At 39.5% G+C, this 25,592-nt stretch overlaps 2 protein-coding genes across 4 annotated transcripts in view; one reads left to right on the top strand and one right to left on the bottom strand.

Annotated features, from left to right (window-relative positions):
* The window catches only part of SMC6 (structural maintenance of chromosomes 6), a 42,033-nt gene extending 33,879 nt beyond the window's left edge, over positions 1 to 8,154 (bottom strand). For 2 of the 3 annotated variants that reach the window (XM_081945736.1, XM_081945737.1), the window contains exons 1-4: positions 8,002 to 8,154; positions 5,214 to 5,356; positions 3,446 to 3,563; positions 479 to 584 (exon numbers count right to left, since the gene is read on the bottom strand). In XM_081945736.1, coding sequence (XP_081801862.1) covers positions 479 to 584; positions 3,446 to 3,563; positions 5,214 to 5,356; positions 8,002 to 8,128 — 494 coding nt within the window. In that variant the 5' untranslated portion in view covers positions 8,129 to 8,154. Of the gene's footprint in view, positions 1 to 478; positions 585 to 3,445; positions 3,564 to 5,213; positions 5,357 to 7,272; positions 7,430 to 8,001 lie in introns of those variants that run through there. The other variant, XM_081945738.1, reaches the window with a different exon arrangement.
* A 134-nt stretch (positions 8,155 to 8,288) lies between these two features.
* GEN1 (GEN1 Holliday junction 5' flap endonuclease) overlaps positions 8,289 to 25,592 on the top strand; it is a 31,092-nt gene continuing 13,788 nt past the window's right edge. The window contains exons 1-6 of the mRNA XM_081945739.1: positions 8,289 to 8,589; positions 14,444 to 14,629; positions 15,169 to 15,355; positions 16,915 to 17,091; positions 20,145 to 20,255; positions 24,991 to 25,064. Of these exons, the coding sequence (XP_081801865.1) occupies positions 14,469 to 14,629; positions 15,169 to 15,355; positions 16,915 to 17,091; positions 20,145 to 20,255; positions 24,991 to 25,064 (710 nt within the window). The 5' untranslated portion in view covers positions 8,289 to 8,589; positions 14,444 to 14,468. The remainder of the gene's footprint in view (positions 8,590 to 14,443; positions 14,630 to 15,168; positions 15,356 to 16,914; positions 17,092 to 20,144; positions 20,256 to 24,990; positions 25,065 to 25,592) is intronic.

Raw genomic sequence — 25,592 nt, 5'->3', positions numbered from 1 at the left:
TTACGTGCATTCAAACTGCTAGGTTGGCAGAAGATGGGACAAGTAACAGGAGCTCACTCCGTTACGTGGCACTAGGGATTCGAACCGCCGAACTGCCAACCTTTCTGTGTGAAAAGTGGCTAGCCAGTCTTTGGTTGAAAACATTCAACTAAGAGCAACCCACCACCATCCTAGGTAACTGGTTCCACTTTCCAACTGATCTCATTTAAAGAATCTTTTCTAACATTAAGCTGAGGCAGTATGGCCTTTCCTTTGCCAAAATCTTTCTATGCCGCAAAGTGGCCTCAAAATAAATTAATGATTAAAATGTATTTATATGATCATCACATATTTCAATTGCGCAGCTCACCTAAGAGACTCTAGAATGTTCCTTCCCCATATCTGGCTCTGCAAATCAGCCTAAAAAATGACTGTTTTTAGCTAAAAGACCAGAGATCCTTCCCCACACTTAGTACTGCTCTTGCTGAAATTCACTAACCTCTGTCCATCTTTCACAAATACTTTCAAGGACGATCCTCGGTTTGTCACTGTGGCTTTTCCCCCAAGGCCTACAATCAGGGCAGTTAGTACAGCACTTTTCCCACCTGAAAAAAAGGCAATAAATATAAATGGAACCAACAGTGATACAACTGCTATATTGTTTACTGTGTCCACAGAGATTTTTTTTCTCTTTTAAACATAAACTTGTATTTAGCCCACACCCTCAACCTTTGATCCAGCCCATCTCCATTATTGGGGAAAAAAACCTTTTCAAACAAGCTATTGAGAAAAACAGGAGAGTTTAGAAAAAAATGTAGGCTAATAAAGAGAGAGAATGACTACAGCTAAAATACTTGACTTAGTAACAAAATGACTAAGGCTGAAAACTCAGTGCTATGGTAAAGACTCTTCCTCCGGCACAATTGAAAACAATAGTGAGCATTATTCATTTTTCCACTTTGTTAGTAACTCAGGACAATCCCTGAAGCGCAAGGTTGGGAGTGGTAGCAGGGAAAATTAAGTATCTTTCAGGGTCAGAAATAATTAAGCTTGGGCATCATTCAAATGTCCTTTAGGGAATTCAGGCCTAAACAACAGCTCAAGTGCTCTCAAGAAAACCATTTCCTGCACTCTTTACAGAGTCTCAACATCTTTTTTATAAAATGGTAACCAAAACTGGATGCAGTATTCTAAGTGTGGTGTTACTAAGTTTTTATAGAATGGTAATAATACTTCAATTCAACTCAGTTTGTTGCCAGAGGCATCCTTATGGACAACTGCCATAAGGCTTCTGGCTATTTCCTGAGGTTTTGAGGGAAGGCTAATATTAGACCGCAACAAGGTAGCCTCCCACCAATCTGAACAGCTTATCTTGCACAATGTCCCTATGCAGTGGAGCTCTGTCTACCCAACATTCAAACAACCTGCAATTGTAGATATGTGACATCGCAAGTCACTTGACCTTGGAACACCATGACCCCTAGAGTTTAGATTTATTACCATTTCCTGCCTTTGAACCAATCTTTTTCAAGAGATGGTTATGCTAAACTAGATTCTGCCCTTGATACTTTTCTTACAAATGACTCGAGTAAAATATACAAGACCATAGAGATTCTCAATCATCCTGAGAATCAATGCTGTCCCAAAGATGTTTTTCAAAAGGCAACAAGGCCTCATTTTTCCCCCTGAAAATGTTTTGCTTCTTCAGAACTGAACTTCAAGAAGCTTTTTCAGAACTGTTCATCCTGAAGAAGCGAAACATTTTCAAGATAGAAAAACAAGAAAACCCAGTTGCCTTTTAAAAAGCCCCTTTGGAAATAAAATATTGAAGCTCCAGATTCTGGAGTTGTACACTAGTTGAAAATTTGAACGATGGGCAAATATTTGTACTTGCAAGTCTGTATGATTCACGGGTGAAAGAAGCATGATCTATAATGGCAATCCCTCCATTTCTTGGTTTCTCAAAAAACGTGGAGGAGGTCACGATCCGGAAGAAGGGTTTAGGCCATCCAATAAATCTCCACTCTCATATCTGCAGTCAAGGCTCTGATTAACATTTTTTTGTTTTATATGAATGAACCAAAGGGAAATAAGGCAACAGATCTGCTCCTGATGGCAATAGCAAAATCCGATCAGGCATACACATTTAAAGATGTGTATTTTGGAGCTTTACTCACAAGTATTAATTGTGGGGTTGTACATTCAGAGTGGTAGTACAAGGTTGGATTCTCCAGCTAGGTATGCACTCTTTCCATGCTTTTGTTATGATTGGAACTTCAGGACAAAACTGAATGTTTTTTTAATTTTCCATGATATTTTATAAACTTCATATCAGTAAGATACAAAAGCATGCACAGAATACTAACATATAGGCTAAAAAATCCCTAGACAATATATATTTAAGATGACCGTTGAGCTCTGGTTCTTCTACTTCTTGCTACAGAATTTTCAATTTGTTTGAAAATGCACAGAAAGCTCTTTGCTGAGTTTCCAATGTCTTTGCAGTCTATGCATGTTCTTATGACTTGCTTATGACTTATGGATACAAGTCTCTCTCTCTCTCTCTCTCTCTATATATATATATATATATATATATATATAGATAGATAGATAGATAGATAGATAGATAGATATATGCAAAATATAATATATATTAATTTATTTATCAGCACAAATACAACACACACACACACACATATATATAAAATCAGTATATATCTGTGTGTGTATACACACAAACATACATATATGTATATATAACATAAAATATTTAAAAAACCCATGCAATGGAGTTCAATATATAACGTTTGTAGAGTCATGCATGAAATACGCTACTCACTGAAGAAAGTTGATGAGAGCTATTTATCCACCGGCTCTAGCACTTCAAGGTAAGAATGGACAGTTATTTGTTCTTTTGTCAGTTATAGCTGCCAGGTTCAATTGCTCCCTATATAGATTTCCCTTATTATTTCAAGTTCCCCTTTTCATCAATCTTTCCAGTAGTTGGCAGATTGATAGCAGTCATAAGTACTGTCATTTCAACTATTCTTGTTGTCCTTAAATCAGGCGCGTCCAACCCGCGGCTCAACAACTGCAGGTGGCCCTGGACAGCTAGTAATGTAGCCTCACAAAATAAAGATATAAGATACACACTAACTATATTTTGTATTTTATAGGCAGCCCAATACAATTAATCTTCATTCAATGTAGTCCAAGCAAGCCAAAAAGTTGGACACCTGTGCCTTAGATAGAAAATCAGAAATTAAAATTGTTAAGTTCTAGTCCAATGAAGCAAAGCGAACCATTTCAAGATGTGTTCTCTTAAAGCACAGCCAACTTTGAATTTTCAAATGCAGCATTATTAGATTCAAATAGAAGCAAAAGGAATGTTTACAAATTTTCTACATACCTATAAATGAAAAGCTAACACCATGACATTGCTTTTGATTAAAAAGTTACAACTTACTTCCATTGTTTCCAACTACAAAATTGACATTAGATCCAAACTTGAATGGCCCCAACATAGAGTGGCACATAAAGTTCTTCAGCTGAATACTTTCGATTATCCCAACGTCCCCTGTGACCTACGAGTACATCAGAAAGACATTTTAATTGCTTAAAAAAAAATCCTGATCACAAATTTCTTCTACACAAGCTGAGAAAGCCCCCAAACCTCACAATGCTGACAGTACAATGCTTGAGCCTCCTTTCCAATCACCAAACTACTTGAGGAAGGCTTCAGAGATGAAAAAGGAAGGAGCAAGCAAAGAAACAGGCTGAAGAGGAGACAGCTCTTCATCATGTAAGTGACCTGGCGTGGCAGGATGGGGGGGGGGAGGGGGCAATTGGAGAGACCCCATGGGAGGGAGTATGAGGTATCTGTGGGTCGGGGGAGGCCTTAGGTGGTCTGAAGCTGGTGACCTGCTTCATCACTACCCCCCCCCCCCAAATACCTCATGTGCACTTAACGAGCCTCACATTCTATTAGCGAATGAATGTGTGAAAGGGAGCGGTCACGTTCAAGGTACAAGATTCACTCCCACGAATCCTCGGCTTACAAATGGAATGGGCAGGTTCCATTCCATTCGTAACTCGAGGACTACCTGTATATATGGTTACAAAAATTGACCTTTTATATATCTCTCAAACATTTCAGAGAGATTACAGCTTTCTAACTTTCCATTTACCTGACTGTCTCATTTTTACATTTTTTGAGAAGAAATATTGTATGTCAAGTCTAAAAACATATTATTTATATTGCCCTTTCTCAGATTCCTTTTTAATGTCAGTGTGCAAAATGAGAGGCTCCACAATAAAAGCCTTCACTATAACTCTAAAGGTATTTTATAAAATTGATGAAATTTACATGCGAGATAATTAGATCTAGTGGTTAAGGCTTGAAACCAAGAGACTGTGAGTTCCAGTAGTGCCTTAAGCAGAAAAATTGGCTTATTGACTTTGGACCAATCACTTTATCTAAGCACATGATATCAGGGTCTGGCGAGTCAGTTATCTGAAAAAAAGCAGACCCTGCAACTTGTGACAAAATGCTAGGAAGGGAGAAATGAAGTTTTTAATGAAGATTTAATATGAAAAAGGGGGAAATGAAATGCATAGAGTAATCACAAGGAAATTTAACTTAATAAAATGTAGTTTTTATTTTGCCCTGCTGCCTCCATGTTCAGAGTGCAACTCCCAGCATGGCATTCAAACACCAATTAATGCACACTATCCAAAATTCAGTTTAGTCTAGGTTTCTGGTTAAAATTTAATGCAGACCGTCAAAGCTAAAACCAAAGCCAAAAAACAATGGCATTAAATGCCAGCAGTTGAATCCTGGCATTTAATGCCACCGACTGTCATTTTTCCCAGTTCAGCTTACACCTAATTAAAACAAAGTGGTTATGTTGCATATGCACAGACACCCAACATTGGATTCAAGCAGCAAGTCAGAGAGCTTGCTCTTTGACATCGTCATAATGCATATTTTTGACATTGCCCCAATGCCTGTGATCATATGGCTAACAGTGAGTTATATTTAGGATTTTAGTTCAGCATCTGGAGGATCACAAGTTGCTCACTGCTGAATCAAAATGTATAAAAAATTGAAACAGAGGATTAATTTGATGCCTAGTCACTTCATCAATTGGGCTTTTTTATACTTGTTTGAGACTGTTGTGTCATTTTTCCTTTCAAGATAATTTCAAAATTACATTTTTGCACTTATAGCTTACCAACTGCGAATCAGAATTATTGTCATTCAGTAGCTGTGAGCAATCGTCACTAAGGTCTTCATCAGAGCTGTCAAGGAAATCTTGCCTAGCTCTTTTGTGGGATACTGGCGTTGAAAAACGGCCTTCTTTTCTTTTTGCCATAACTAAAAGCAAACATTGAATAAAAGTTATCTCACTCCACGCACAACTGTAAAAAAAAAATGCTGTCAGAATGCAGCTAAAATTAATACCATTCATCTCACAAGTTTAAGAACTGGTATATAAATGCTGAATTAAAATTAAAAGTTCCCTGTAATATTTAATTCTGGCTGTATAATTCCCAGTGAGGGAAAGATCAGGAATTATTCTGAAACAATTAAGAGAGATACACTTTAATTACATTTTGTTAAACAAAAATGTCATAAATTCAAAGAAAGAATAATCTTTAAAACAATCAAAGAACTATGAATTGGTATAGCCATAGCACTTATATACCGCTTCACAGTGCTTTACAGCCCTCTCTAAGTGGTTTACAGAGTCAGCGTACTTCCCCCAACAATGAGTCCTCATTTTACTGTCTTTGAAAAGATGTGGTAGGATCCCCCAAGTGGTGAATTCATATTCCTCAAAAGAATCACTCCTGAAATCTGGCAGTAAATAATTCAATCTCAGCAGCGTAATTTCAAATAATTTTCTTCAGATTTTGGAGGTAAGGCAACCAGTATCTAACTCAGATTTTCACCTATAAAATGCATTTAAATACACATCAAGAACAATTTTAGTAAGGGATTGACTATTTTTATTAAAATAATGGAAATGGGGAGTACTCCGCCTCCCATGTGCTTTGACTCCTATTCCTGTTAAAAGCTTCTAAAATAAAATATAGTTAATTTTCTGAAAACAGCCAACCAGTGTCAGCCATACCACTTCTGTTGATATTGCTAGGTAACCTGTAGCCCTCCAGGATTTCATAAAGCTGTGTTTGGTACCCAGCCCCTCAGAACTGTCTGCAACTTTCAAAGTCAGTTTCATTTTCAATATCTGAAAACTATATTTTTTTATAATATGAAAATGTCTCACACCAATCATAATTCCATTCTCAATTTATCTAATTTTCTGAATTAAACTGTTTAAAGCAGCTTTATTTCTCAGTCTCTTAGGGTTTTGGATATGATAATTTTTAAAGAGAATTTTGGCTTCCTATTTTTAATTTTTTTAGTAAGTTTCTTTTAGTTTGTTTTATAAAGATACAGGTTTATCTTTTCGTTGAACATCATCCTTAAAATGGACCATAGGATGATTACTTCTAATAACTAAAGATTGATAGAAAAACTCATTAGAAATTAAGTTTTTTTTCAAGTTGATTTCAACTCCTGTGATTTCACGAGCATTTCTATATAGTTTGCTGGACAAAGATCTAAAGCGAACTACATATTTTCTCAACTTTCCTGTCTAGTCTTACAGCACTAGTTCTCCTAGTAATCTCCCACCCAAGTATTAACTCACCCCAACCCTGATTAACTTCCAACATCGATATTTTCAGTTGGGCATGGCTCAGTGGTGAAATTCAATTTTTTTTACTACCAGTTCTGGGGGCATGGCAGGGGGAGGATACTGCAAAATTCCCATTCCCTCCCCACTCCTGGGGGAAGGATACTGCAAAATCTCCATTCCCACCCCACTCTGGGGCCAGTCAGAGGTGGTATTTGCCAGTTCTCCGAACTGCTCAAAATTTCTGCTACCGGTTCTCCAGAACCTGTCAGAACCTGCTGAATTTTACCCCTGGCATGATCATCTGCTAAGGGTCATATAAATGCCATTAAATGCTTATATTATATTATGGCAGTGTCTAAATACACCGCCCCCGTTACAATAAATGAAACTATTGGAAATCTGGCATTATGCTGCTTTTTGTCATTTTACTCGGTCCTTTCTAAGTTTAGGCAATTCCCCACCTCAGAATGTCTCAAAAAGGCATTAGAGGCTTTACCAGGAAGGGCCAAAGTACCTTAATCCTTTTTAAATCTACCCCGTCCCGTCCGTCCGTCCCCCCTTTTTAAAAAATGGCTTTAAATCAAACCTTTCTCTTGCTGAGAAAATTTTCTTCGGTAAGGAAAAAAGCAAGATGGAAGCTTGTTTACATTCTTTCAAACAAAAACAGACCAGTCCCACTTCCGTCCTACCAGGCGGGCAACCAGCTCCAATCAGGGAGCGCAACTCAACGGCCAATAAGTACACCAGAAGCAAAAGCTGGGTTTATTTCCCAAGTTAGATCTCGGGTTAATTCTGGCGTATCGAGAGGCAAACTTTAAGGGGATTCGTCTCTCTACCCTAGGCGGCAGAAGCACAGCTGCGGAGCCGCGCTAGGCTGCTCTCCCAACCCGTTTTTCTCAGCCCCTTCTTCCCTCGCCTGAAGCTCTTGCAAAACGGGACCCTTGGCAGGCAACGCCTCTTCTCCCCCCATCTTAGGCTGGCTAGGAGGATGGGCAGAGGGCGATCCCGCCTGGAGATCAGCGAGACATGACCTCTTGCCTCGCTCGCCCCACAAGAAGAAAGTGCCCTTCACCTGCCCGGGGAGGAGGGGAAGCAAAAAACGCAACTGGAAATTAAGGACGGAGCTCCGTTACAGCCCGTCTCTTTGGTTTATTCCCGGATCAGTTTGGATCCAGCCGCTTCCTCCCCTCTTCTCCCGGGCCAAACTGTTCCCCAGCCCCTTCGGCGAAGAGATTTGGGGTTGTCCTCGGAGGGAATCTCCTAATGCTTGAAAAGCTTCCTGCGCCCTTACTTGGAAAGAGTCTGTCGAAATTACCGTTGGGCAAACGGCCATGCGCGTGGCCCTTCTCCCGCCTCCCTCCTCTTCCCAAACCCGGCACCGCTCCTTTCGAAGCCCCGCAGACGGAGCGCGCCTGAATCTTGGAGCGACTGCCAGGACGCATGCGCAGTTCCCAACTGCTCCGTCACTTTCGCTTTCTAGGCCGATTTGCATAAATGGAAGATTGTGCGGCTCTAGCCTGGACATCTGCCATTGGCTGGCAATATAGTTGTGTAGGGGCATCGAATTGCATTCCACGACTGGTGATTGGTTGTTAGACAAAGACTGGCGCTCGGTATGAAGTGCCACGCCTCTCAAGAAGGAAACAGAGCGAAAGACGCTACTCTATGGTTTCCGAGTCTACTTCTATTTCGTATCCCGCTGGGAACCAGAAATGACGTAATAATATCACGGAACGTGTTTCCTGTTCGATAAATAGTTCTGTCCCTCCCCCTCGCCGGAACGTCATGATTCCGCGCAAGCGCAGTTAGGCCACATTGAATTTCAAATCTTGGCGCTGCTACTTGGAGAAGTCGCTGCCTTGTCTGTCCGCATTCGGGCAGGTGACCGTCGTGGCGTTGAGAGGTACCGGGAGGAAGATTTGCCTTGCTGTTGAGATCGCAAGAGTTTTTTTTTAAATTGAATCTGATTGGGTGCTAGATTAGTTTCTGTATACATCTGGAGTTGAGTCCCATTAAATGTCAGAAGACTGGACTGCATGCCTAAAAGCAAATATAAAAATCATAGGAAATCCTTTGTGAGATGTATATTCCGCTCCATCTGATATAAAACTTGCCAGGCATGTAGATGATGAGAGAGGAAAAACTGAATAACGTTACTCTACGCCGGTGTAATATAAAAATTGTCTTTGCCTGGGACAAAAACCTAAACTAGAAACCTCTCTATATAAGAGGAGAAAGAGTTATGCCTCCTAAGGAATTTAATTTGATTAACAGAGTTGGAAGGGTCCTTGTCGGTCATCTAGTCCAACACCCACCCAAGCAGGAGACCTATCAAAATGGGTCATGCAGTGTAGTAAACATGGCAGTTTCTGCTTATCATAGCCATATTAGGTGAAATAATAATAACCAATGCTACTAAGGGTTTGTCTAAAGGTAAACATAGCGCCATATTAGGTGAAATAATAATAACCAATGCTACTAAGGGTTTGTCTAAAGGTAAACATAGCGCTTTATAATATAGTTTAATGAGGAAATTCAATGCCTCTTTAGGGGCATTTCACTTTTATGCATCTTGCCTAAGGACCTCAAATTTCTAGGCCTACTTAAAGATTGTGGGTTTTTTTTACAGGCTAAACAATAGATTTTATCAAGAGGTTACATTTGGAAAAAAAATCTTTCAAAGCCATTTGAATGCACTGCATTTTGAAACATCAGTTGCATTAAACGGGAGGCTAAAAGCTTGCTGTTGTCATTATATTTCATAGGGGTTTGCATTGCAAGCATCTCAGAGGGATTGAGTCCTCTTATCTGAGTAGGCTACTGAAATCGGATCTATGACAATTTCATTGGTTTCTGTAGTAAAGGTATTCAGTTGCAGTCCCTAGTACATACCTTCTGATTCAACAGAAACACAGGTGCTCCCCTGTTTAAGCAAACACAAGCATGTTATTTGGCTACTCACAGAATAAAAAGATATACTAAAATAGAATAATGGCATTAAAATAGATCTAGATAAAATCAAAAGCAAGGAGAGTACAAAATTACTGACAAAAATAAAAAGATGAAAGTATTTTTTAAAGAAATGGAGCTGTATGCTCCATTCTCACATTTCTGCTCAAAAATAGCATTCTAAAGATGCAAATTGGAACACCAAATGAGTCTAAAGGATAGGATCTTCCCTATGAAGAAAAAAACTAAATGACTGAAGTTTTTTTTAGCTTAGAAAAAAAGTCATTGAAAATATGATTAAACCAGATTACTGTAGATTACAGTATGTGTTTTGGAGAGTGAAACATATTTTCCCCTCTTTCCAAATCATAGAACGAAGATCCTCAATAACAGGGCAATTACAGGCTATGCAAACATATCTTCTCATTGCAGATTATTTTGCATGTGTGGTTGTGGATTTTAGCTTAAATATGGTAGTTAAAATCTGTTGTGTCAAATTTAAAGTGAAAGACAAATCTATCAGCATTCAATTTGATGTTGAAACAGAACCAGTATCTTTGGGAAAGAGATATCTCTCACTATCTGATGCTTGGGGGAGAAGATGAAGTAATTCTGCTTGTGAATTTTTTAGAAGCATTTAGATAATTACTTTTGGAAATAACATATTTGTTTAGATGCATCACTAGACTAATCAAGTGGGATTCTCGATATTGTGTATTTTAGCATACAAAAATGACAGGCGTATTAGGGATTGTTAACCTCTAAACACCTTTTTCAGAAATGACCTCCCCTGTGTTATATAGGTCTTGTTAAAAAAAAACATAAAACAAGACTGAAGCCGGAAAGTTTCAAATGCGGATGTGCTATTATTTTCACAATGATGTAATAGTCTCTTGAAATTTAGACAAAATAAATCACTGTGGCTAGCTAGGAAAATGAATTATTCCAGAAGAAGCAAAGCTAAAAAGTTTACAGGGGGAGGGGAGGTGTATAGATTTTAATGCCATCTGCGACATAAACAAGATCAGGATGTGAATAGCACAAGGAAGAGAAACTCTGAAGTTGAGAAATTTCTCACTTAAAGAAGAGTTCAGTGTCATTTTATTTTCGATAGTTCCGTTAACTCCTGAGATAAAAGAAACTTTGCACGTAGCTAAAAGTATTAGATTCCTAACTTTTGTGCTTGGTTTTAGAAAAGATTTTAAAACTGAGCTGAATAGTTTCTTCAAAGAAATCATTCTGATTATTACTGTTCAGTTTAAAAAATGCATGAGGAAAAAGAAGGTTTTGGCACTGCTTCCTACATGAAGCCTTTCATATAATTTCTTCTAAGTTGCAACTGCTGATTTATCGATACAAATTAAGTTTTTGCTAAGAAGAGCATGTATGTATCACTAGAATAAGTTTCTCCTCAGTGCCCTCCCCACCACTTCCCCATCCCACCTCAGCCCCAACGTTTTTGGCTATTTCTAATTATTTAGATCTCTCTGTCTCCTCTTTTTATCTTAAGCTTGTGAAATTTGTTAGGTTCTTCAAGAGTGATAGGATAAAAGCCACTATAGGTTTTTTGAGGATTTAAATCACTATCTCTTAGTCCTAGTGTTTCATTCCATGTTCTTCTGAATATAGACTTTTTCTGGTATTATCAGTCAGTTGCATGTTAGCAATGACTTGAAAAAATAGTGTAAGATTTATTGAAGTCCCATTTTAATCTGGTAAAGTAGAAACCTATACACAGAGTTTGCTTCTGAGTGATTATTCTTAAATTTCTTGTCTATTATATTACAATCTTTACAAACCTGGAACTTACTTTTGAGCAGATGCAGGTATTACTGCTGTATAAATTCAGTTTATTCAGTGTATAAATTCACTTACTATTCGAGATTATTGCACACATTTGGTGTCGCTTTTGTTAAAAATTACAGAATTTTGCCACTGCCAAGTTCTTGACAATCCAAAAATATGTATTAAACAGCTATTCTATTAAGCAATTGGAGATAGCTCTTATGCACAATTCATTCTGGAGACATTGTATTAACACCGAGGGGGTGTACAGATGTAAATCATAGTAATAGACAAAGTTTTCTATGTATGTGCAAAAGAAGGGAAAAGATGCATAGGATACGAATCCACTGTTGGATCTCTGACTGATTAAAGTAGGGATGAGTAGGGTGGATTCCAAATATGGTATAATTGCATCTCCGATCATATCTCGCTAGTGGATATATTGGGTTAAATTGCTAGAAATATTCAGAAAAAAAATGAGCACATGTTTTTTACTCATTACTGGACCAAGTGGATTCTGGTTAATTTTGAAAAGAACTCACATTATTAAGCAAAATGTGCTTAATTATAAGACAACAGTAATGTACTCTATTAATAAAATTAGTATGGCTTAACAATGAAAAATCCTAAATAGTTATTGTGAAATTATGTAGTTTGCTGAACCAGGTGAAGGTAGTTTTGTTGTTGTTGATGATGATGATAAACTTAAATAGACTTTTTGAAATTATAGTCAATCTATTTCTTCCTTGCTACAATGCATCTAATATCATTCAAAAATATTAGGCTATACAGTACTGTGACTCCCATGATTCCAACCAGTGGTTGAAAGTTATATCATAGCTATATTTCCTCTTGCAGGTATGATGCTGTACAGGTAGGTGTCCATTAGATGGCACTCTTCCCATTTTTTGTTTTTTTTTTAAAAATTATTAGGATTGTACAATTCTTTAGATTGACAGAGTGCTCAGGAGCATGTGACACTTGTCTACAACACCTTAAAGTATCTGCTGTGTTTACATTATCCTGAATGCCAAAGCATCTTTTGGAAGCTAAATCCAATTTACATTACAGCCCTATAAATTGCATTCCAACTGACTTCTCTAGGGTGAATTGAAGAAGAAACAGTGCATGAATTAATTTGTCTGATATTTGGAAACAATACTGTAACACAGTAAGAAAAAAAGATGCTATTGAATTAAATTAGGAATAAAATCAGAAAATTTAAGGGAAGGATAAATCATTAAAGTGAAAAGAAATTGAAGAAGGGAATAGAGAGCCAGAAATCTGCAGAATAGCAATAGCACTTAGACTTATATACTGCTTCACAGTTCTTTAGAGCCCCCTCTAAGCAGTTTACAGAAGGAAATATTCCAGGTCAGGGAAGTAATCTTTTGTTCCACATACAAATCCCTTTTGAAAACAGCGCACTGCTTCTAAGTAAACCTGCACTGGATTGTTTTAAAAATCAACATTCAAGAGGAGAAAATAATTTAAAGATGACATGCATTTTTATTTATTATTTGATTTTTCCCAACTTTACTTTATAAGTAACTCAGCTGGTAAACATGCATAACTCTTTCTTCCTCCTTTTTCTCCCTGACAACCACAACCCTGTGGGATAGGTGGGGTGGGCTGAGAGAGTGACTGGCCCCAAAGCCATGCAGTCAGCTTTCATTTTTAAATTGGGGGGGGGGGGAATAGATCTCACAGACTCCTGGTTTCCAGGCCAGTTCCATAACCATTGCACCAAAGTAGCCTAGATCAACATTTGCATGCTCTAGATTTTAAAATAATAATGCAGTTGTAATATTAGAATTATGAATAAAAAAAGTAATGCAGGCAGAAATAGCAATTTCTGGAATACAGTTTAGATCAGTGATGGCGAACCTTTTTTGGCTCGCGTGCCACAAATGGGGGGATCTCAGGGGGATCGAGTGAGGGCGTGCCGCACCCATAATGCAATGCGCGACCCCCCAAGTGCGCATGTGTGCACAACGCGCGACACACCCCCATTTTTACATGCTTTTTTCGCCCTCCCCAGGCTCCAGGGGCTTTATAGGAGCCTGGGGAGGGCGAAAGGAGCCCCCCCGACCCCCCGGAGGGCCTCCGGAGGCTTCAGGGACCGTCCGGAGGCTTCCCTGAAGCCTTCGGAACGCTTAAAACCACCCTCCGAGCAAACCGGAAGTGACTTCCGGGTTACTCGGAGGGTGGTTTTAAGCGCTCCGAAGGCGTCAGGGAAGCCTCGGACGGTCCCTGAAGCCTTCGGAATGCTTAAAACCACCCTCCGAGCAAACCGGAAGTTCCGGGTTGCTCGGAGGGTGGTTTTAAGCGCTCCGAAGGCGTCAGGGAAACCTCGGACGGTCCCTGAAGCCTTCGGAACGCTTAAAACCACCCTCCGAGCAAACCGGAAGTGACTTCCGGGTTGCTCGGAGGGTGGTTTTAAGCGCTCCGAAGGTCGCGTGCCCTGACAAATGGCTCCGTGTGGCATGCGTGCCATAGGTTCGCCATCACTGGTTTAGATAGTGTAGAAAGATAATTGCGATAACCTCTTCCATTCTGATCTAAGCTTATTTTTTAACTTGGTAATAATTGTCAGTGCAGAAATTGCTAAAAAAAACCATAGAGGGATTAATAATAATTACTGCCACATATTTTAGGAGAGACAGCATTTTAATCTTTGAATCCTATGGAACTGAAGGTAGGTTTTCTTTGCGGTGTGTATTGGTTTTTCACTCTTTGAAAACAGGCATTATCAGTATGATCCTGCTTGTGCTTCCTCAATTTCCAAGTTTCATATTTTCAGTCTTAGGCTTTTCTTCAATCTTTGCCATCACCCTTTTGTGGGAGAGGGATAGAATAAAGACACTGACATAAGGAGCAGGCCTATAATGTTATAACAAGCATGTGTCAAATTGGGATGGATTGGAGGGGGGAATATTGTGGGTTGTTTGGAGAGTTTGTGGTTGGTTTAGCTGTCTTAAATCATTTCAGTGGCATCCATTCATCCATCCTGATCTTTGCAGGCAGTGCCTCTGAATATTTGGAACCATGGGAGTAACTAACCTGTGGCAGATCCTGGAACCTGTCAAGCAGCATGCCCCTCTCTGCAGTCTTAAAGGAAAAACATTAGCTGTTGATTTAAGTCTCTGGGTGTGTGAAGCACAGTCGGTTAAGAAGATGGTGGGAGTAGTCACAAAGCCACATCTTAGGTAGGTACAGTGCCTGTGATAATAAATTATTAATATATAATATGTAAGATGTAAGATGTATTGCTTCTCTGGGGTGCTTTACAAAATATAAGATCTAGGGCATAGTATAATCTCAGTCTGGAGAATAATGAATTCATTTCACCGTAAAAGGCCCTGAACAAAATTTCTGAGTGCTCGTGGAAAAGGATTCTGCATCTGCTAATCCCCAGTTAGTGTGGACTTGAGCCTTTTCTGAAAATGCTGGTAGGATTTGCAATGTGGACTAAATAAGAGCCCTAAAGTACCTCATACCGTCTTCAAGAATTTGTCAGGCTCGTGTGGTTGACACCTTTACCTTTTAAATTGTTTTCTAATTAAAAGAGTGATTTTGAGGGAGATACCGTGGGAGCCAAGAATACATGGCGTTTCCTTATATTGATACTGTAGGTTTGGAGAAAATGTCAATATTTTAGGCATGGGAATAAATCAATTGATTGTTTATTGAAATCTAAGATGAGACATATAAGATAACGCTATTTAACTTCACTCTCTTACCACAGGAATCTTTACTGTCGTGTCTCTTCTTTAACACTAATGGGGATCCATCTGGTGTTTGTCATGGAGGGTGACCTCCCCAAACTGAAAAGCAGCACAGTGCAGAAGAGAATAGAAGCTCGCTTTGGGACTTTGAAAAAGCCCAAGATCGCAAAAAAAGGGAGATCCCGTTTCAAGTCTATTTTGAAAGAGGCAAGCTATCACAGTGGGTTATATTTACAGGATGCTGAGTACTGGCAGTATCGGATTCATACAGTAGGAGGCATCCATATTTAATATGTTTTATTGAACCAATGCTAATTTTTGCATACTTCGTCTTGGCTTGAGAGCAATTCGGTTGGATTAGTTGGACACGTGCTGCTCTCCTGCCCTTTTTCATCAAGCCTGGTGGCTTATAGTTTCAGTAGGTTTTGAAACCTGAAGTTCTCTCCTTGTCCTTGATTTTCTTTGGCTGCAATGGTTACTGATTTTTTATTTAATATGTAAGCGGAATGTTCAGATTACCTCAGTGGGTTTAGGGGGAGTATATCTTCACATGATTTATTTATTTGTTTGTTTATTTATCAAAGTTATGCACCACCTTCTTACTGCATAAGTCACTCTATACCTTGTAAGTGGAATACAGGTACTGTATTTTTCAGAGTATAAGACGCACCAAGGTTTTGAAGAGGTAAATTTAAAAAAAACCTTTTTTTCACTCTGCAACTCTCCCCAAAACGGCCTGTTTTTCACAGAAACGGGCCCGTGTTCCCCCCCCCTCCCAAAAAAAGGGCATGAATAGCTCTTAGGAGGCTTGTAGAGGTTCAGGGAAGGGTCAAAAACGAGCAAAAAATGGCCCATTTTTCGTGAAAATGAGCCTGTTTCTTTTCAAAAAATGGGCATTAGGAAGCTTATTAAGGTACGTCTTAATACGTTGAAAAATATGGTAGTTCTCAATTTACAACAGTTCACTTAGTGACCATTAGAAGTTATAACGGCATTGAAAAAAACTGACTTGTGACCATTTCTCACACTTAAGACCGTTGCAGCATCCGCATGGTCACATGATTTACATTGGGATGTTTGCCAACGGACTCATATTTATGACGGATACAGTGTTCCCTGGGACATTGCAACCTTCTGACAAGCAAAGTCAATGAGCAAGCTACATTCGCTTAACAACCAGGTTACTATTTTAACAAGTGCAGTGATTAGCAAATGTGGCAAGAAAAATCGTAAAATGGGGCAAAACTCCCTTAATAAATTTCTCACTTAGCAACATAAACTTTGGCCTGAATTGTGGTCATATGTTGAGGACTAGCCGTATAGCCTGTCCCAATTTTAATGCATTTGCCACTGAAATTTGTCAAGGATCTGTATCAATGTGGTCTTGGCTACCTCAAACATTTTTAGAAAGGGAGAAGAAGAGCAGCCATGAGTTGTTCACCCCAATGGTATTTCTCTTTTTTTTAAAAAAATAGTTTTTATTAAACATTTTTACCTTTAAAAACAAAAAAAGAGATGCATCAAACAAAGGGAAAAAAAGAAAGCAAGACAAACATAACCATATAAAATAGCTACAAAGCCTTCTGTATCAGCATTCATGTTTAGCCTTTGTAGTTCACCATTCTGCATTGTCTTCCTATCGGTTTTAACGTCTATAATCATGTAATAACAGTTGTACTAACACTTGTAACACTATTAATTGTTCATATCGCCATTATGGTGGTATTTCTCATTTGCTTCCTCCATTGGGATTTTTCCTGTTTCAGTGCCTTGAACTGCTGGAGTGCTTGGGAATCCCATGGATTCAAGCAGCTGGAGAAGCAGAGGCAATGTGCGCTTACCTGAATGCAAATGGCCACGTGGATGGGTGCATCACCAATGACGGAGATATCTTCCTTTATGGCGCTCAAACAGTGTATCGAAATTTTACCATGAACATCAAGGTAATTTATTGGGCGATGATAGATAGATGATAGATAGATAGATAGATAGATAGATAGATAGATAGATAGATAGATAGATGATAGATAGATAGATAGATAGATAGATAGATAGATAGATAGATAGATGATAGATAGATAGATGATAGATAGATAGATGATAGATAGATGATAGATAGAGATATTGATATTGATATAGATGAGATAGAGATATATAGATATAGGTGTGTGCGTGCGTGTTTTCGTAGATTTTCAGGGGTACAGGTATGCTGGTCTTGGCGTAGTCGGGTCTTTTCCCATGTAAAATTGAGAGTATCTTGGCGATGTTTCGACGAGGTCCCACTCGCCATCTTCAGGCTGTTGCCTTCAGCTTCGTGCTTAACCTGGTTCCTTCAAAATTAATTTCATTAGCTTTAAGGTGCTGGAAAAGGGAGGAAGTTTTTTCTTTTTTTTTCTTACTGCGTTCTTGTGTTCTGCGATGCGTGCATTTATTCTCCTGTTTGTCCTATGTTGCAGGGCAGATTTTGCATGGTATTTCGTAGACTCCTTGGTTTTCTAGCTGGATTTTGTCTTTGGAGTTTCTTAAGATATTGGCTATTTTTTGTTCAGTGTTGAAGGCTGTCTTGATATCAATATCAATGAAAGAAAAAAAGAAAAAACTTCCTCCCTTTTCCAGCACCTTAAAGCTACAGGACATGAAATTAATTTTGGAGGAAGCAGGTTAATCTCCAAAACTGAACACTTCAACAAGAGAATAATTATGGAGGCTATTGAAATAGAGAAACACCCCAACAACATGAATAAATGTGACGATACCTCCCGCCTACCAGACATCTGGAAACCAGCCCTAGTCAACAAACGAGCCCCATCCACCACCAAGGCCGTTACAACACGAAACAACAACAGACACACAGTCAGCACCAATCTACGAATCATGATACAACCACATGACCAATCATTCCACTTACTGAAACAAAGCTAGCACTCTATACACCCCCAAGATTTATAGGAAGGCGGCAGCTCCGACCACGCTTTAAGCCCAAAACCCAGCCTGAAGATGGCGAGTGAGACCTCACCGAAACGTTGCCAAGACAATCTCAATCTTACACAGGAAAAGATATATGCGCTACTTTTTTAAAAAGTGTATTTTTCATAATTATTTTAAAAAAGAATATATAAATAAAAATGTAATGTTTGTTTCTTCAAAATCTCAAATCTCTGAAAGTTCTTCACTGATTGCTTTGAAATTTTGACACAATGTTGCAATAGACTACGCACATGTTTTTATATATGTATATTATATCGATGTCACACCTGTGACAGGTGAAAACCAGCACCATCTGCTGGACGTAAAAGCAACACACGCTATACCATAGCGTTCATTTCTTGAGTATAGTATATTTGGAACAGTTCAGCCTCTCTCCAGCTTCGTCCTGACTATCCCTTTATATATGTATGGCTGGGCTGTGGCTGCACCCTTTCCTCCGACAAGCTTCGCCATTTCCTCCAAGGGGAGCCAAAGCCTTTCGGCCTCTCCTCTCTCTCTTCCCCTCCCGCCATGCCTTTGCTGTCTGCTGCGGGGTGGTGTCTGCCCCATCCCTCGGTCGCCTCCTCCCACCCTTAAGCCGGCCTCTCCCCACCCAGCCCAGTGGAGCTCCAGAGGAGGTAGAGGCGGAGCGTCTCCCCAGCCCGGCCGGCTGCCCGCACGCTCCACCCCCCCTCACAGGGAGCCAGCTACAGCCTTGCCAAGGCGGCTCCGACGGGGGGCGGCGGTGTCAGCCTGAGGTGCAGCGGGGCTGGGGCGGCTGCTGGGTGCCCCGTGAAGTGGCGACTGCAGCGGCGACAGGGTCTCTGGATGGGGCCGCGGCCAGCGGGGGCTGCCTCGCGTCTGCGTCGCCAGGGGGGCTCCTTTCTCCTACTCCTCAGGGGACGCTGGCCGCCTCCTCTCGCCGCCACTGCTGAGGGAAGCCGTGTCAGGGGCAGCGCCACCTCCTCCTCTCCTCCTCAGCTGGGCCAGGCCGGGGCCTGTGGGAGCGTCCTCCATGGTGGCTCTTGCAGGGGCCACCATGGCTCACTTCCATGCGGGGGCCACTGCCGGGGGACTTGCGCTTTCTCTTTTCTTTCTTTTCCATTTAACCAGACTGGGCCACAGCAACGCGTGGCTGGGTACAGCTAGTAAGCAATATATATTTTGAAAGAGAAAAACAAGGAAAGGAAAGTAATCAGTAAGTGGGGTGAAAAATATAAAGAAGAATGGAGAGATGAAAGAAGGAAAATAAAATAAAATAAATAGGTATAAACAAGTGGCTTTCAGTCTTCTTAATAGCTGTTTCAAGTACATTTGTATTTTATTCACTCTTAAGATTACAGCATAATTTTTTTTCTTTCCATAGTAGATACATTCTAATCAAACCCATGAATCACAAAATTGTTTTTTTTTTCTTTTTACAGCAAAAAGTCCATAAAGGGTTTCCAGTCACTAATAAATGTAGTTATTGGCCTTTCTCTAATCAAATAAGTCTAACTTCCTACTTTGATTTTTAAAACATAATAATAATAATAATAATAATAATAATAATAATAATAATAATAATAATAATAATAATAATAATAATAATAATAATAATAATCTCTCCTCTAGCCTTTGTCTCTCTCACTCAGAAAAGTATTTTGATCTCACTCCCCATGCCACCACTGTTTTCTCTTTGTGACTATAATATGATATACTCTTGAGAATATGTTTTCAGCTTAGTAGGACTAAATTTCGAATAGATATATTTGTATGCCTTTTCTGTGCCATGGGGCAGAAGGATTGTGAAATGCTCAGCTTGTTCATCCTAGATTGTTGGAATTGATCCCAAGAAAGCTTTGATATTCACCTCCTCTTTATAGGCACCATGATGCCTTCAAATCATAATTTGACAAGATACAGTTTTCCTTGGAGCAAGTACCGTATTTTCAAACTTATTCAATAATGTTTGTGGTATTACTAGTAAATATATGAAAATGATGAAGTATTAAGAGGGAGTGTCACTAACGTTCTCTATTCTGCACAGGACCCACATGTTGACTGCTACTTGATAGCTGATATTGAAGAGAAACTAGGCTGCAGCCGAGAATCTCTGATTGGATTAGCAATTCTGCTTGGCTGTGATTATCTTCCTAAGGTAAATTTAAAAATCAAGATAAAGATAGATGATAGATAGATAGATAGATAGATAGATAGATAGATAGATAGATAGATAGATAATAAAGAGATAGACAGATATAAAGAGTAGATAGATAGATAGATAGATAGATAGATAGATAGATAGATAGATAGATAGATAGATAGATGATAGATGATAGATAGATATGGTAGATATGGTAGAGATAGATAGATGATGATAGATAGATAGATAGATAGATAGATGATAGATAGATAGATAGATAGATAGATAGATATGATAGATATGGTAGAGATAGATAGATGATAGATTGATTGATAGATAGATAGATAGATAGATAGATAGATGATAGACAGATAAAAGGATGATAGATTAGATAGATGTTAGATATAGAGATAAATAGAAAGAGAGATACATGATAGTCAGACACAGAATATAAAACCTGTTATTGGCATCATTATTTATTTAAAATATTTAGATAGCCACCTAACTTATGTCATACTCTCAGCAGTTCCCAACCAACAATAAAAACAATCTCAATGAAAGACATAATTAAAACCACAAACCATTTAGTGACCATTCAAAGTTACAACGGCACTGAAAAAAGTTGACTTATGACCATTTTTCACAGTTATGACCTTTGAAGCATTTCCGTGATCATGTGATTAAAATTCAAAAGCTTGACAACTGGCTCATGCTTACGACCGTTGCTGTGTCCCAAAGCTATGTGGTCCCCTTTTGCAAACTTCTGACAAGCAAAAGTCAATGGGGAAGCCAGGTTCACTTAGCAACTAGGTTACTAACTTGTCAACTGCAGCGATTCACTTAACTGTGGCAGGAAAGGTTGTACAATGGGGCCAAACTCACTTAACAAATGTCTCACTTAACAAGAGAAATTTTGGGCTCAATTCTGGTCATAAGTTGAGGACTAACCGTATGTGTTTTTGTCAAGTTGACGCAGCTGCTTCAGTTACATTTTTTAAGCCTTACAGTAGCTGCCGGATATTCGTTTCAAAATATCTTCATCCTCCTTTTACCCTAGGCCAGTGGTCGGCAAGCCGCGGCTCGCGAGCCACATGCGGCTCTTTACACATTTTAATGCGGCTCTTCTGTGTGCCGGGCGCCCGCTCCCCTCCCTCCTCTCGGGCACTTCAAAACAAGCGCCCCTTTCCCTTTTTTCTTTTCAACCCACAATGATTAGGGAGGATCCTGAATTCGGGCGGGGACGAGAAGTGAGGAGGCAGAAAAAGAAACGGAGGCTAAGGAGCTTCCCCCCCGCCCCCTCCCAGCAAAAATCTAACCGGGGAGCCGGGCGGGCAGTAGCAAATTAGCCGATCACGCATGCGTGATCGGCTAATTTGCTACTGCCCGCCCGGCTCCCCGGTTAGATTTTTGCTGGGAGGGGGCGGGGGGGAAGCTCCTTGGCCTCCGTCTCTTTTTCTCCCTCCTCGCTTCTTGGGGCTCCACCAATGGGGGAGCAAGGCCCGCCCAGCGCCAGGCTTTGGGCTAACACAGAGGTCTGCAAAGTTGGCTGTTTTAAGACTGGTGGACTTCAATTCTCAGAATTCTGGGAGTTGAAGTCCACCAGTCTTAAGAGCCAATTTTGCAGATCCCTGGGCTAATATGATTGATGCCCTTGGTGGACTTCAATTCTCAGAATTCTGGGAGTTGAAGTCCACCAGTCTTAAGAGCCAATTTTGCAGATCCCTGGGCTAATATGATTGATGCCCTTGGTGGACTTCAATTCTCAGAATTCTGGGAGTTGAAGTCCACAAGTCTTCAAGCTGTCAGGTTTGAAGACCCTGGGGTTTTTTTCCTAAAGGGTTGGGGGTGCGAGGGTCTTGCAACTTGACAGCTTTAAGACTTGCATGCTTCAATGCCAGAGTTTCTGAGCCAACATGACTGGAGGAGGAATTCTGGGAGTTGAAGTCCACAAGTCTTAAAGCTGTCAGGTTTGAAGACCCCTTGGGGTTTTTTTCCTAAAGGGTTAGGGATGCAAGGATCTTGTAACTTGACAGCTTTAAGACTTGCGTGCTTCAAATGCCAGAGTTTATTGAAACTAAAAACAGTGTACCATACTATATATTTTCGGTTTTAAAAATGTGGCTCTCAAAATAAATTTCAATCGTGGTTTTGGCGAGATTTGGCTCAGTTGAAAAAAAAGGTTGCCCACCACTGCCCTAGGCCAATTTGATTTAGGTCTCTTAGCAATCCGAGAAGAATGCACCAGTTTAAATGCACTGTTTCAGCAACACACTCGTCCACGTAACAGGTTACATAAGATTATTTCTTGCTATAAACATTCTTTGCACATTCTTTTTGAAAAGGCATCTTACTTTGACCCTGTCAAAGTGTAACTGATGGTACTGCTTGTGGCAATATATCATTTTTATATCTGTGCTTTTGTGGGACAGTATTTGCTTTCCCCTTGAATGTCTTGTGTTATTTTTGCGTGTTTGCCCTTTATTTTTTTAAGTTTCTCTAGAGCTGGGACTCCTTGTCTTTCAAGCTGACCTGCTTTACAGAGCTTTTTTTTTTTTGTGAACATAAAATGAGAGCTAAGCCATGTAAGCAAGAGGTGGCGCCATTACAAGATTGTTGGACTGCAACTTCTATTCTCCCACAGCATTAGTCATGCTGACTATAAAATATTATTACATCAGTATGTAAAGGAGAGCCACATGCTGCCTGAGTCTGAGCCATCCTGAGATCATGGAAGGATATGTGTGTAACAGAAGTACGTTAAATAAATAGGGTGCCACATATTTGCAAAGCACCCTCCAACAGTACCAATATCTTTGCAATCAGTCTCAGCTGCAATTAATATTCTTTGACGTGAAACAACCTAATTTTTTTAGCTAGTCCATGTTTTATTTATTTGGTGATGGAATTTTCTTGTTCATTGCTTCATTTGCCTGCTACTGAATCTTCTAAGGACATCCAGTGAGTTATAACTGATGTGCCCACTGTACAGACCCTCCCCTTCCCAGCAGGCACGTAAGTGGCTTCATCCAGATGTGGGAGAAAATGCAAAGAGATTAACATAGGGTGTGCCACTTCTCCATTGATTTTATCCCTACAAGCTTCCCAGCAGCAAAGATTCTGTTGGGGGAAAAGTGGCAAGGAGCGTCAACAATCGTATCAGTTCCTTCTGGGTTCCCCCATTGACTTGTGACAAACCGTGAGGTAACACTGAAAATGAGGACTACAGGGGGGGGGGGGGAACAACAACCCCAAATTTCATTCCCATGGGAGTACTGGGTCCTGTATGATACACAGTGTTAGTGCGTTTGTGGTATCTTTGTTGACAAAGTTTTGCCCTGTGATGCAAGCTTTCACTCAGTCGAAGATTATAAAACATCAAACAGACATGAGGGTTTTACATAGTGTTTAGTAGCATCTATACACTACTGCTTTCAAACGTTGCAACCGTATGGGAAAATCAGCCTGAGCTCCGATCTGTTTCTAACAAACATAGTTGCACAACTGCTGGCCAAATGTGGCAGTGTGGGAAGGTGGGACCTAGTGTGTCAGCTTTTAGCATGAGTTAATCCATGGGCTCCCTTTTAAAAAAAATGAAATGAAAGAAAACTCCCTGTGCCCTCCCCTCCCTTCTCACAAAATTCTCATGAAGAATTATTCTTCCAGGATTTCTTGTCCTTCTGTCTCCACACCTAATATGGTTGCTTCCCCCCCCCCCACACACCTCTACTGCTTAAAATCACAGATGGCCTTTGCATTTAAGATCAAAGAAAGGCTTTAGCTTTGTGTAACACTCTGATTACAGTTTGGGGAGATAGCAGATCACCATTTTCCTCTGAATGTAGCACTTTTGCTTTCTGATGCATACAAATGATCTTTATACAACCTGACTATTCTAGTTCCAGGTTTACTTCTACTGGTTCTGGTCTGCTGAAGTGGTTTGTCTCTGTTTTTATGTCATTTTGAGTCACATTTGTGGATTTCAAAATTTCAGAAAATTTTACTTACTGAAAACGTGTTTATAGTCCATGTTTAAAAGACACTTGGTCTGTAATCCAACTTAAAAAAAAAAGACAGTTATCCAGTTAAGAGGTGGCCATTTTCTCAGCATGATACAGCTAAGGATAATGTAGCATAAATAGTTTGCAATTCATTTATTGATTTGACTTATATGGCCACCCATTCGTGAACTGATATTTTACTGTGATTACAATTAATCCTCGACTTACAACCACAACTAAGCTCAACATTTCTGTTGCTAAGTGAAACATTGGTTAAGTGTATTTTCCCCCATTTTATGACCTTGCCACCATTGTTAAGTGAATCACTGCAGTTGTTAAGCTATTATCATGGTTGTTAAGTGAATCTGGCTTCCCCATTGACTTTGTTTGTACTAAGGTTGCAAAAGGTGAATCACATGACACTGGGACAGTGCAATGGTCGTAAATATGAATCAGTGGCCAAGCAGTCAAATTTTGATCACATGATCATGGTTGTGTGAAAATTGGTCATAAGTCAGTTTTTTCACTGCCATTGTAACTTTGAACAGTCACTAAATGAACTGTTGTAAGTCAAGGACTACCAGTACTGCCAAAAAAATAATCACCTAAAGGCCACATGTCTTAATAAAGTTTGCCCAATTATTTATGATTTCATAGTTTGAATGAAAGTCATGTAGTTTAGAAACAATAGTGTATACTTCGGTACATTTATCTAAACTGTATCAGAATACTTCTTCTCTTGGTTCTCAAAGGGAGTTCCTGGAGTAGGAAAAGAACAGGCTTTAAAGTTGATCAAAGTTTTGAAAGGACAGAGCTTACTGCAAAGGTATGTTATTTTTAAATTGTGTTCTGTATTTTCTCCCTTTTCTTTTAGCAAGCAAATCCCTCACATACATATATTGTGTGAAAAGTTGGGATTTTTTTTTGAGTTTTTATTTTTTATAAATATATCAAATCAATGTCTGAACAGTATGGCACCTGGATGTCATACATTCTAATACAAATAGAGTTAATCATAATTATTACATTCATATTTTATTATATAAAAGTGCATACACTAGTATTCTCCTATTTCTATCACTTATTCTAGCTTTTAATCGTGTTACCCTTTATTAAAAGGCTTTTTTTCTATCCTATTTAACTTCTAATCATGTCACCTATCTAAAAAGAGAGAGAGAGAGAGAAAAGAAAAAGGAAATCAGAACAAAAAAAAAGAGATCATCCATCCCTCGTCTCTTGCCTGCTTCAATACTTTAATTGCTATGCTTTTTTTTTTACCTAAATTCCTCTCTTAAATATTTAACTCTGTCTGCATCTGCTTCTTGGATGTTCAATCTAGGCACTTCTCCCACTT

This window comes from Natrix helvetica (assembly GCF_964273705.1).
Source record: "Natrix helvetica genome assembly, chromosome: 2".
Lineage (NCBI taxonomy): Eukaryota > Metazoa > Chordata > Lepidosauria > Squamata > Natricidae > Natrix > Natrix helvetica.
The sequence above is the reverse complement of the archived record's forward strand: the minus strand, read 5'-3'. Positions and strand labels throughout refer to the sequence as shown.